The sequence below is a fragment of the Gymnoscopelus braueri genome (assembly GCF_963280865.1).
Source record: "Gymnoscopelus braueri genome assembly, chromosome: 19".
Lineage (NCBI taxonomy): Eukaryota > Metazoa > Chordata > Actinopteri > Myctophiformes > Myctophidae > Gymnoscopelus > Gymnoscopelus braueri.
Genome location: NC_137621.1, coordinates 32,644,190 through 32,657,029, shown reverse-complemented (window position 1 = coordinate 32,657,029; position 12,840 = coordinate 32,644,190). Strand labels below are relative to the sequence as shown.

The 12,840-nt window shown below is 40.7% G+C and overlaps 1 protein-coding gene across 13 annotated transcripts in view; it reads right to left on the bottom strand.

The window, feature by feature from the left end:
- pacs2 (phosphofurin acidic cluster sorting protein 2) overlaps nucleotides 1–12,840 on the bottom strand; it is a 78,595-nt gene that overhangs the window by 6,939 nt on the left and 58,816 nt on the right. For 10 of the 13 annotated variants that reach the window (XM_080415090.1, XM_080415102.1, XM_080415097.1 and 7 more), the window contains 9 exons: nucleotides 12,040–12,172; nucleotides 7,947–8,051; nucleotides 7,706–7,812; nucleotides 7,073–7,227; nucleotides 6,002–6,112; nucleotides 5,310–5,418; nucleotides 4,369–4,401; nucleotides 497–539; nucleotides 302–344 (listed from right to left, as the gene is read on the bottom strand). In XM_080415090.1, coding sequence (XP_080271216.1) covers nucleotides 302–344; nucleotides 497–539; nucleotides 4,369–4,401; nucleotides 5,310–5,418; nucleotides 6,002–6,112; nucleotides 7,073–7,227; nucleotides 7,706–7,812; nucleotides 7,947–8,051; nucleotides 12,040–12,172 — 839 coding nt within the window. The remainder of the gene's footprint in view (nucleotides 1–301; nucleotides 345–496; nucleotides 540–4,368; nucleotides 4,402–5,309; nucleotides 5,419–6,001; nucleotides 6,113–7,072; nucleotides 7,228–7,705; nucleotides 7,813–7,946; nucleotides 8,052–12,039; nucleotides 12,173–12,840) is intronic. The other 3 variants (XM_080415101.1, XM_080415092.1, XM_080415094.1) reach the window with 1 other exon arrangement.

Below are 12,840 nucleotides of genomic sequence, written 5' to 3'. Positions count from 1 at the left end.
AGGGATGCATAGTTAGTGTTACCGCAAAGTTCATTTTCTGTCTTTTTAGTATTTTTGTTATATTTCTGCTTAATTAAATAGTGCAGTGGGGAGAGATGGAAAGGTGAAGGTCGATGATAAAGAGATGACATGCAACATGGATCATGAGCCGGACTCGATCCCACACCTTTGCATTTGGCCCACATTCTAGGGGCAGAGAATGGCATGCAATTATTATGCATAAAACATATTTTTTTATGATGGATATTTATCTCTACCCCTAACAGCAACCACCCATTGAAAAAGTGTATTTATGGCTTGCCTGACGTTGCAGATGTCTGTTCCACAATGCCAACTTTCACCATCTGTAGAATTCATAAGTAGAGTGAAAGGATTAGCATAAACAGATTCAGTAACATTTGTACTAAATCCCACTTATGCAAAAGGCCTTACATGCAAATGGCACCAATATGACTCCATCTAGGTATTCTAGGCAGAGAAATTAGTAGTGACTTACCCCAATGAAAGGAATGAATTTCTGACACGAGTCCTCATCTGGGCTGTGGAGAGGCAGAGGAGCCCAAACAGGCAATACAGGAGATAAAGGAGGCAAGAAGAGGAAAAATATGTCTTGAAATGGAAGAGAATTGGAAAGTGTTTTAACTGACCAAATGTGGCCAAAAAGCACTATGTCCCAGAAGCGTTTCTAAAGCTACTAATTTCTGCAAAGTAAAAGATTGTAATGCACAGAAACATCAACAGCATCTAAAGTTAGTAGTACTAGGATCTATGGTTAGTAAATTTGACATCTGGACTACTTTCTTTTCCAGTATGTGAATAGTGGAAAATGAACACTACATGATTACAACATTCAAACACGGTGGACAGAGCATGCTTCATTTGATGCCAGGCCTGGCTTGAGAACCCCTGTTAAAGAATGATATCTAAAATCACCCCCCCCCCCCCTTTCATTCACTCCCCACCACTACAGACAAGCAAAAAGCAAGGCATGCAAGCTAATAGATAGCCAATCCCAAAGCTATCCCACCACTGCAGGGACCAAAACCAATTCACCAAACAAGTCCAACTGAACAGCATTCAGGAGACAGCATGTCCGTCAGATAAGGGGAACGGCTAAAGAGAAGCTGCATATGTAAGTTCAACCAGGAGGTACGTGATAGGACAGAGCGGGTGAGAAGGAAGAGCAGCAACCTACAGTACTATTCCTGGTTCCATGCACTACCTGAGATTGGTAGTGCATCACTACAGTACATCTATAAAGCACTCACTGAACTATTTTCCTGATAGGCACCAGAAAAATAGCCTGAATGGAACTATCATCTAGGCTCATCTGACATTATGTCAAAACTTGATGACTTGATGGCGGTAAAAGGTTGGTGCTCTTGCCTTGAAGAAACCTGCCATCGCCCCCCCAGGGAAGAAACAGAGAGACTACAGAGAGAGAGAGAGAGAGAGAGAGAGGAAGAAAGAATGAGAGAGAAGACAGTCTCTACAGTAGGTACAGTATGCAATCCAGGCCAGGGTTCTTTTTTTTTTTTTTTACTCACACACAACACAACACAAACCCTGCCAAAATCACTGTCAGGGCAGCCAGAGGGAGAAACAGCCAAATGTCTGCCGGGTATGTATTTGATGCACGTTCATCTCAACTCGCAAGAATGGCTCATGACTCAGCATGTGATCTTTGTGGAACATCATTTCTGTTCGATGTCTTTGTTCAAATGTGCGATGTAATCGTAAAGCACACTAATACATGCGGGTTCAGTCCATGTAAAAATTGACAGTGGAACTCTGGACAATACGAAATGCATGCATTTTCCAGGCTGAGTTTAAAATGTAGTTCTAGAACTATACATTCTGGAACCCACTGAATAAGGCTTTTAGACAGACCATCAAGCAAACAGTGCTGAAAGTATTATCAATATTTATGGATGGGTTGGTGTCAGTATGTAATGTCGCTCTTGCTATTTGTGCTCAGCTGAGGACTTTAGTATAGCCAGCAGCAGTATTACAGCTGATTAATGTGTTTACATTGCTCCTTTTAATTTTATAGCACTCAACACACTTGTTAAAGGAGAATTCCGGACAAATTAAGTGTTATCTTTGATGTCTCGTTACTCACCTACCGATGTGAAAAGTAGCGTTCTTTTTTTTCATATATTCCCCTGTCGTCATTTTTTAAACACCCTCCGTTGTTATAATGGGAGCCGCTGGGTTAGTGAAGTTCGTCTATTATAACCGATGCAATGTTATTTTTTTCTCTACTACGATTCATTGTAGAGTCTCATGATAGTCAAACATGCGCTGAAAATTCCTGCGAGCCTGCCGTTAATGGCGAACGATTTAACACTGGTTGCTTGTTTCTTCCAGAACCTGGCAACTCGTGTTGCCAGAATCTGGAAACAAGCAACCAGTGTTAAATCGTTCGCCATTGACGGCAGCCTCGCAGATAGTTTCAACGCATGTTTGACTATCATGAGACTCTACTATGAATACTAGTAGTGAAAAAAACAACTTTGCGTCGGTTATAATAGACGAACTTCACTAACCCAGCGGCTCCCATTATAACAACGGAGGGTGTTTAAAAAATGACGACAGGGGAATATATGAAAAAAAAGAACGCTACTTTTCACATCGGTAGGTGAGTAACGAGACATCAAAGATAACACTTAATTTGTCCGGAATTCTCCTTTAAGAAAAGTGCTGCATAATTATAGTTTTCATCAAAACTGTGAGGATTGAAAGAGACTTACTATAAATAAATTCAAATGATGATTAATGTGACGTTAACACCAGCACATACTCAAGTCAACTTAGTTGACCTCTAACCTTAAGCAGACTAAGCATGTATATATACTTCCTGGTTTGTGTACTGTACACACTGAAGATGGGACAAGAATCTTCTCCATCCATATTCAAATGGACCTATTATGCCAGAAGAAACCTTTCATCGTCAATCTTTTTAATACTGTGTATATATTTATCGGTCTTTATGAGACAATAGCAGACAGACATGAATGGCCCAAAGCGTGTTGAGGGTCACAAACAGGGATGAAGTAGGGATTAGGAAAGAGCAGAGAGAATCCAGAGGAGGGAGGAGAGGGTTCATTGTACTGTAACTGGCATCCTGCCACCTTATCAGCACTCTTTGTTCAACCGTGACTTCATAATTACATGGAGCGGAAAAATAACTCCAGCTCCAGAATGTGGGTATATTTTAGGTTTGTTTGCAGAGTTTGTTCACTCTGATCAACAACAGGTTGGAGGTTCACTCCTACTGTAAAAAAATATTAGTCTGGTAGCATTGTGACTGCACCTGAATAATTTCCTTTCTTGTTGAAGGAAATAAACCTCTAAACTAGGGGTGCTAATTGAACTAATCAATTGAACCGATAAAAAAATTGACATTTAATTTCAAATATAGCTAATCTACAAGCTCCCAGCACATCGATGTGAGCTTGTGCGACACCATAGTACTGCATGACGAAGTATAAAAGAGGTCTTAAGTGGTTAATCAGACTTCTTTCACGTCTCTATTTTTTCTTTTTTCTTAATTTTTTATCCCACGATTTTGTAATTTTTTTGTAATTTTTTACACCCAGTGCCAATTGTCTATGTAATCCTGGGCACTACCTTCCCTCTGCCAACCTAGGGAGGCTAGGGCCGAGGGACACGTCTTTCACATCTATTTAAACATATACAAAATAAACATTAAATATAAAAAAGTGCGCTTCTCGATTATTCAATTAATCAAAAAGACAATCAATCGAATAATCGCTAAGAAAATAATCAACAGTTGCAGCCCTACTCTAAACTATAATATCTTTACTTGTTATACAAAGTCTTCCATGAATGTCATTAAAACGTAGGAAACAAAACCTATTTATAAAATGCCTTCAGAGATATTTCTATCACACAATTACGTAAGACTTGGTTAAAAAATATCCTGCATACTTTTTTTTATATACTGTAGCAAGGTTTGCATCTCATGCTTCATTAGTGTTTGGGTGCTCAGTAATATCAATAATAAGTGTTTCCAGCCTTGTGAAAAAAAATCACCACCACGGGCTAGGGGTCAGAGTTAGATATTATCCCTTGTTAATAGGAAGACTTTGTGTGTGGGGTGCACAAGCAATATGTGTTTATAGGCGTGTGTGTGTGTGTGTGTGTGTGTGTGTGTGTGTGCGCGTGTGCGTGTGCGTGTGTGTGTGTGTGTGTGTGTGAGACTTGGAAACTGTTAAAGTGGCGAGCTGCAGCACAAGTAACAGACACACATAGAAAGGGGGGTGGAGGGGGGGGTCCAACACAGAAAAGCGCATGAATCACCAGATAGGAGGAAGACAAACAGACTGAAGCAGACCACAATACCTTACTGCAAAATCAAAATGAAAGCTCTTTTTCCTTCAAAGAAAAGAAAAGAAAAAAGAAAATAAACACAAAAAAGGAAAACATGTTATTCACGCACACAGTGATGGAGAAGACAGTGATGTTTAGAGGACAAGACTCACATCACATATCAGATATTAACCCCCACACACAAACTCAGACACTAGTAAAAGTTCAGCGTCATTAGTGACATGACATTTTCAGCTCGCTTTTGTTTTGTTTTGTTCCTTTCAAAAGGGGGGTTGTGTACAGTATATCGTACCCATGAAATGTGTTTTCAGTTTTAGACACACCTATCCCTTGTGGGTTCATTAACACCAAGGTCTCAGTGGGGTTGCCGAGTGACACGAAGGTAAACAACACTTCAAAGTGTATTTTGGGTGTACCTGAATATTTTCAACCCCCTTTTGAAAGTACAAACCAACCAAACAAACATAGGCTCAGCATTAAGAGCATTTGTTAGACAAATCCTCAAAAGTAGGCCCCCCCAAAAAACATACCCCACTTCCCCATTTCTGTGTTAAGTCATAATTACTGAGTATGGTTCTGAATCTGTACAGTGGTTCTCAAAGTGGGGTCCAGGAACCCCCAGGGGTCACAAGAGGGGGTTCCCCAGCAAAATGTGTTAATATAGCATCAAAATCAGTTCAACCACTTTAACCCTATATACATCTTGTAGATCTACCTTTTTCTAAAACAATCTCGAATGAAATTTAAGATTTGGAATATTTTTGAAACATTTTAACAACACAAATCTTGTATGGTGGTCCCTGGCACAACATATTTTCAGATGGGGGGTCCATGGCCGAATACAGTACATACTAATTTGGGGGTCCTTGACACGAAACGGTTTGAGAATCACTGTGTCATAAAATACAATGGACTCTGCGATTGGCAAGAGAGACAATTGTACATCAACCTACCTCTTGTGTTTGTAAGTGAGCATGGCCTCAGCGATGGGGAGCTGGTGGGCTCCATTCGCCCCCACCATGTACTGCGTTACCCTAGAAACCACATCTGGGTCCTCCTGTGCTGTATAGAACAGAACAATTGCTATTCTTCTCCTGCTTAGTGTGTGTGTGTGTGTGTGTGTGTGCGTGCGTGCGTGCGTGCGTGCGTGCGTGCGTGCGTGCGTACGTGCGTGCGCACGCGTGCGCACGCGTGCACACATATTATTTATAATGCATTAATTATCTGCTCATTGAAACTTGATATCTCAGTGTAGTATAAAAGTGATAGAACACTCAAAGTTGTGTCTTACGGTAAATAAGATCACAGCTAAGCTTTAATTATCTACGTAACAGTGTCCCTCTTTTGCTCTATTCCTCAAATATATAATGTGTATGATATACAGCATATATATAAAGCATATATCATTTACATATACATATACTGCATATTGGTAGAGAGAGAGATATATAAAAATATAAATATAAAAGAAATACAAATCTAATATAGAAATGTAAAATATGACAGTATGTAAATCTAAATTTCTTTCATGAGTGCACAGCATTAAAAGAATGAACAGTAAATATAACTGTAATATCTAGACAAATAATAATCTGCACAATGAATACTTCGCTATTTCTAATCAAACATTCATAGTGTGTCCTACCCACGACAGGGGCCTCGGGTTTGTGAAACAAGTCCCTCCATGCTGCATCCTGGAATAAGCTGTTGTAGCGATAGTCAATGGTGCCCAGATATTTAGAGACTGGATGGACTCCTGAATGCAGTCCAGGAGAGACATACAATCTAATCAGATGTTGTTTTAGCTGTTGTATTTGATCAACTTCACATATACTGAGCAAGGATATAGCAGATAGTGAAGTCAATAATATCTAAGTAATATTTAATTACTGTCAGACAGAAACCTTGTATGTCCAAAAAAGTAAATTTTTAGGAAATGGAGAAAAACTACTTGTGTTTCAATGGATCCCATGTAGTTATTACATAGTCACAAGCTATTGTTATATTACTTTTCATTGGTTAAATATTCATAGAAACCGGCACAGACTTAATTTCACTTTCAAAATATTTCAAATATAGCAAAAAATAGATCTACAAGCTCACAACGCTTGGTAGATCAGCTATTTTAGCTATTTTTGCACGACACTGTCTGCTGCACGAGGCCATGACATCATCTACTGTATGTGGCTGTGCCACCAGGCTGGCACACCTGCAGCCCATCTCTGATTGTTGAAGCCCCGACCTAACAACTGTTTTAAAAGCTGTTCAGTACACAGACATAGCCAGTGCCACAGCCCACAACAATTAGGCTTAAGAGAGCCTTTTCCCTTTTCTCTGTTTTGTTTTAGGTTATTTTAGTTTGGCCTGGGAATGCTCGGTAGTCCTGTCTTGTTCGGTAGATTTTAGTTTAATTAGGGCTAGTTTTGACAGCCCTATAGGGGTTGGGCTAGCCCCCCCTCCTTCATTTTCATCTCCTGAGGTTGATTCATCTTGTTAGTTTTCATCATGTGGGTAAGAAATAAAGAACCCCTGTTTTGTGTGGTGTCCTATTATGTCAAGGTCCTCCATCTTTTCAAGCCATTGGTTTGTTTATAGTTAATGATGATTGAGTTTAATGGAGGCCGTAAAACTGTCTGTATGACAAAGTTGGGCATAACAAAGTAAATATGGAGATAGAAGTTTTACACCTGACTATTTGTTTCATGCTACAACTAACCTAGAGGGATGACAAGGAACCTCATGTAGCCCAGCCAGTCAGGCGTCTTATGAGAGAGATGGTCCACAAACAGCCTTAAGACGGCACTGAGGTAGTGCTGAGCCCCAGCCACAGCTATCTTTATTGGTATAGGCGTCTGGGAGTTACAATTACAACTAGGGAGAGAAAACAAAGAACGTCAAGCACTTGAATCACCAGGTAAAGGGAATATACTATACAGGAAACTCTTTGGTGACTTTGCAGACATACTGTATTGATAAATTACAGAGTTTCTTTGTACATCCTGACGTGCATGGCACAAGGACAGGACCTCACACACAGTACAATTACTCTAAGTAAAATAAAAGCAAATAGCCAGATACACATGTACACTTAATAGATATTTAGATGCATTCACGATAGCACAGAGAGTATTATAAATGCACACCAACTAAATAAAACAGTCATAAGACATAAGACATATTATGGACAATAGGCAATGCATATGTATAGATATCCAACTAATATTGGATATTATACATATTATATGCCTTGGTATAGCACAGGGAGTATGTGTTTCTACATCTGTAAAGGGAAATGCAGAGAATAACAAGCAAAGTGTAACTTGTTCTCTTTTGTGAGAATCTGACTTACAATCTCTGGATGCGCGACACGATGGTGATGAAAGCAGCCTGGATGTCCGCTGTGGTGCAGGTACAAACCACTGGAAGATGATGGTTCTGAAGGATGTCCGAGAGGTACTGAGGGGAGGGCAGGAGAGGAGAGGTATTGGATATATGGAATTTACACCAAATGATAAAATGTGTCAATATCTCTCAAATCTCAATCTAGGCTGCTCTCGGGCCCAATTTATTTTTTGGCTCTTATTCCTCACCTGGCCCTGCCAGTCTGAGGTGTTGATGAGGATGATGCTGTCAGGGAGGTGGTCGTCTGACACCAAGATGTGGTTCAGCTGGTCATACACAGTTTTCCTTGGGATCTGGAGAGGAAAGAGGACTTTAGATTGACGATGCTCTGGTATTGGCATGTTGGTTAATGGGTAATCTCTCAAGAACAGATTCTGCTCTGCGTTTGAATCTGTCGGGGGGGTTCGTCATATCGCGTACGCACTGGCCTACAAGTGGGCGTGCCTTCAGATCAGGAAGCAGGCCGCGCTTTACCCAATCAAATGTAGTGGGCGGGATTTACGTGTCCGCCGATCCTTCCCCACTAGAAACAAACCAAAACTCATTTAACAATAGCGTCCTCGGAGCAGACAAAACCACGGAAAGATATTCACATTTTAACTTGCTCTTTCATCATAGAAACAAGTGGGCTTATAACCAAAACGATCCACGTTCTCTGGGAGAAGTGGTGTTAGTGTTCCGTGTAGAAATATTGTTAGTGGGAATGAAAACATAGTCGCACCACCGGAAGTGAAAGGCTGAAGGCAGACCAAAACCCCGGTTTCCCTGCGCACGGGTGCTACGTTGACTTCCTCCCAGAGCCAAGTGAGAAAAAACAGAGGGCGCTGTTTTTCCTTTTCATTTGGCGATGGGTTCCCAGAATGGTTAATGGGTTGTACATAATAATAATAATAATAATAATAATAAACTTTATTTGTATAGCACCTTTCATGACATGAAATGCAGCTCAAAGTGCTTTACAGAGCAAGAATACAATTACAGTTAGAACCAATATAACAATAAAGCAAACAAAAATAAAATAAAATAAAATAAAAGCAAAGGCATAAAACAACATTAAAATAGGCAATACAGTGAGGAATTAAAAATCAACCATAGAATCAGCTAAAAGTAAGAGTGAAGTAATAGGTCTTGAGCTGTGCTTTAAAGCTATCGACAGAGGCTGCCTGTCTTAAGTGTAATGGGAGTTTATTCCACACTGTCGGTCCGTAAAAGCAGAATGCTGCTTCACCGTATTTTTTATATGTCATTGTAGGCACCTCGAGCAGGTCAGCACTTGAAGACCTGAGGGCCCGATTTGGAACATATCTCTCTAGGCAGTCAGAGAGGTAGGAAGGTGCCAGACCATTTAGAGCTTTATAAACTATTAAAATAATTTTAAAATCAATCCTAAAAACAACCGGGAGCCAGTGTAGTGAAGCTAGAACTGGAGTGATATGTTCTCTCATCCTAGTTTTAGTTAAAATTCTGGCTGCCGCATTTTGAACAAGTTGTAATCTGTCAGTTGTTTTCTTTGGCAGACCAGAGTAGAGTGCGTTGCAGTAATCAAGCCGAGAGAAAACAAAAGCGTGGATCAGCGTTTTTGCATCGACTAACGACAGATAGTCTCTAATTCGCGCAATATTTCTAAGATGAAAGAAAGCAATCTTGGTGACATGATTAATGTGTGTATTGAAATTCAATTCAGAATCGATAATAACCCCCAGGTTCTTTACTGTGGTGTTACTTTCTACAGCCAGGTTACCAAGTCTACTTGTTATTGATTCTCTCTGCTCACTGGAGCCAATTATGAGAACTTCTGTTTTATCCTCATTTAGCTTAAGAAAGTTCTCACTCATCCAGCATTTTATACTGGACAGACAGGTCAACAATGGGTCTAGAGCGCAGGGGTCGTCTGGAGCTACTGAAAGATACAGCTGGGTATCATCAGCATAGAAATGGAAGTTCACTCCGTGATCGGCGATGAGTTCTCCCAGCGGTAGTATATACAGGGAGAACAATAAGGGACCCAGAATTGAGCCCTGTGGAATACCAGAACAGATGTTGTGTTTGTCTGAGTCAAAGTTAGCTAGACTGACAAAATAGCTTCTGCCTGTTAGGTAAGAGTGAAACCAAGACAAGGCTGTGCCTGACAAACCAATCCAGTACTCCAAACGTTGTAGTAGAATTGTGTGATCAATCGTATCAAAAGCAGCGGTTAAGTCAAGGAGTAGGAGAACAGATACATTTTTGTCGTCAGCGGACACCCTAAGATCATTAATTACTTTTACAAGTGCTGTTTCTGTACTATGACCTTTCCTGAAGCCAGATTGGAATTTGTTATGAACCTTATTGTTCTGTAGGAACACATCCAGTTGATGAAAGATAGTTTTTTCTAAGACCTTGCCCAAAAATGGCAGATTTGAGATTGGTCTATAATTACCCAGCACCAATGGATCAAGGTTGTGTTTCTTGAGTAGCGGCCTGACTACAGCCGTTTTCAGTGAGTCTGGAAAGACGCCTGAAAGTAGAGAGCTGTTTACAATTCTTAGGATATCTCCAATAACACTGTCTAAAACCTCTTTGAGAAACGGGGTGGGTACTACATCCAGTGAGCAAGATGATGATGTCATCTGTGATATAGTTTTACGGAGTTCCTCTTCATTAATTGCGCAGAATGATATTAGACTTCCTCTGGAGGGATCTACATTTTTGCACCATGCACCATTTGCCGCATTTGCAGTGCTAGCAGCAGCATTCATAATACCAGCTCGAATGCTAAAAAAAATGTTTTCTAAAAAGGATGCGAACTCATCACACTTAGCTTTAGAAGCAGGGAGCGACTCCTTGTAAGCCTGGGGGGGGTTTAAGAGATGTTCAATGGTAGAGAATAAGACTCTGGCATTTTGCTTGTTGTCATTGATAATGCGTGAAAAATATGCCTGCCTTGCCAAGCGCAGTGCTTTGTTATAGGCCACTGTTGACTTCTTAAAGATCTCTAGGTGGACAGTGAGTTAGTTTTTTCTCCAAATTCGCTCAGCTTTACGACATTCTTTCTTGAGTGAGCGCATGTGCTCGTCGATCCAGGGTGTTACTCTAGAGTTAAGTTTCTTTTTAGTTTTCATAGGAGCCACTATGTCGAGAGCTGACTCTAATTTGAGATTAAAATGTTGAACCATATCATTCACTGAGGGAGCATCAAGTAGGGGGGGCACCTGCACACACGCCAGATGACGAGGAAACTCGTTTGCTGCAGATGAGCTAAAAAAACGTTTTTTTATAGTATATTCTGTATTGTTTTTCCCTAGATCAGAGACAGTCATATTAAAACACAATAAATAGTGGTCTGTTAGTTCGGGCTTATCAATAATACTGTCAACAGTGATATTCAAACCTTTAGTGATCACCAAGTCCAGGGTATGGCCATGTTTATGTGTTGGCCCAACAACATGTTGAATAAAGTCAAAATTGTGCAGTAACTGTAGGAAACCCATAGCAGCTAGCAGCACTATCAAATCGTAGTCATGGTACTGTACGACATGAAACTACAGCAGTTTCTCTGACAAAAACCAGGAATCAAATCAGGGTTGTGATTGAATAATGCTGCTTTTGAAATACCATCCATCCATCCAGATATCTATATCTTCTGCTTATCCGGGCGGCGGGCACCGGTCACAGTGGCAGCAGGCTACTCGGACTTGACATGACACAAGCCTCTTAAGGTGAATGATCATATGAAAGATTGACTTATGCAATCATCTGACAAGAGGTAACCCACAGAATAAAATCCTCAGTGTTCATTTATCTTATTTTATATTTATTGTAACTCTGACAGTGTACAAATATAACCAAATGGACCGGTTTTAACAGAGGCGAATCCCTATGCAATACTGGACAGGAGTAAATAACCTGACTTGATGAATAATTTTTCATATTTAAGCTGATTTCAGTTCTGACCAGGTGAATTATAGATGTAATTCCAGATGTAATTCATGTAACCTCTTAATGGTTACTGCAGTCTTCTGCTCAACATTCCATCGCTGTTCCTTTCACACTACAGGATTTAGAGTAAAGATTTGAGATTGAGGAGTCTCCGATCCATTCGGTGACATAAGGTAATGTCTGTGAACCCCTCACACACTAGAGGGGGGCAGATAATAGGTTCCGGTCAGGCTTGAATGGGGTACGACACCGTGATTGTCGGGAGGGGAAATTGGATACAACATCGGGCAAATTATCCTCTAGTGTGGGGCCAATTTAACCGTCTACAAAGCTCTGAGTCAGGTTGCTGTTCTCTGCTTCTACCTGTAGATGGCAGCGTGTGTCAAGGGAGCGTTCGTTGTCCAGGCTGTTGGCCCTCTCATTCAGTGGCCTGCTAGGCTGACGCTCCTTAAGCGATGTACTCCTGCCTCGCCTTCCTGGTATCTTAGGTTCCTGCCTGTAAGGACATGAGCAGGGGGAGAATGATAGAATGATTGATGAAATTAGAGAATTATGAATATAAGTGGAAGGGAATACAGTATATCAATGGGAGCAGAGCAGAGCAGAGCAGAGCAGAGAAGAGGAGAGGAGAGGAGAGGAGAGGAGAGGAGAGGAGAGGAGAGATGAATTGGGGAAATCTTAACACAAAGAGAATACCATACAAAAGGATTACAAAAAAGCTACAGCACCATGATGGAGGCAGAACCTAAGTCTCTTAATCACACTGCTATTTTACTGTACAAAAACGATTGAGTATACTCCGAAGATTACTATGGGAGGATCTCTCTAAGGCTAGCAATTGGCTAACTCTGTAGGCAAAACCAAGTGTATTTGTTTGGAACTAAGCCTAGACTAAAGAAGCATTGTGCAATCATGGTGGTACTAGAGATAGCTGAAATGGCGATATAGGTGCTGAGGAAAGTAAATGCCTGCAGAAGGGTTTTGGCTAGAAAGGCCTGGCTGCTTTGAGAGGGACCATCACAAGACTCCTTGCTAACAGCCTAGCGCATTGCCAATTTTATTATGCCAGCATATCCTTGTTTGGGGGGCTGTCAATTTCACTAAAGAACAAACTAGGTGTCACAAAATAAGCTGATTAGGGTTGTGATGGGTCTTGGCCCCCGT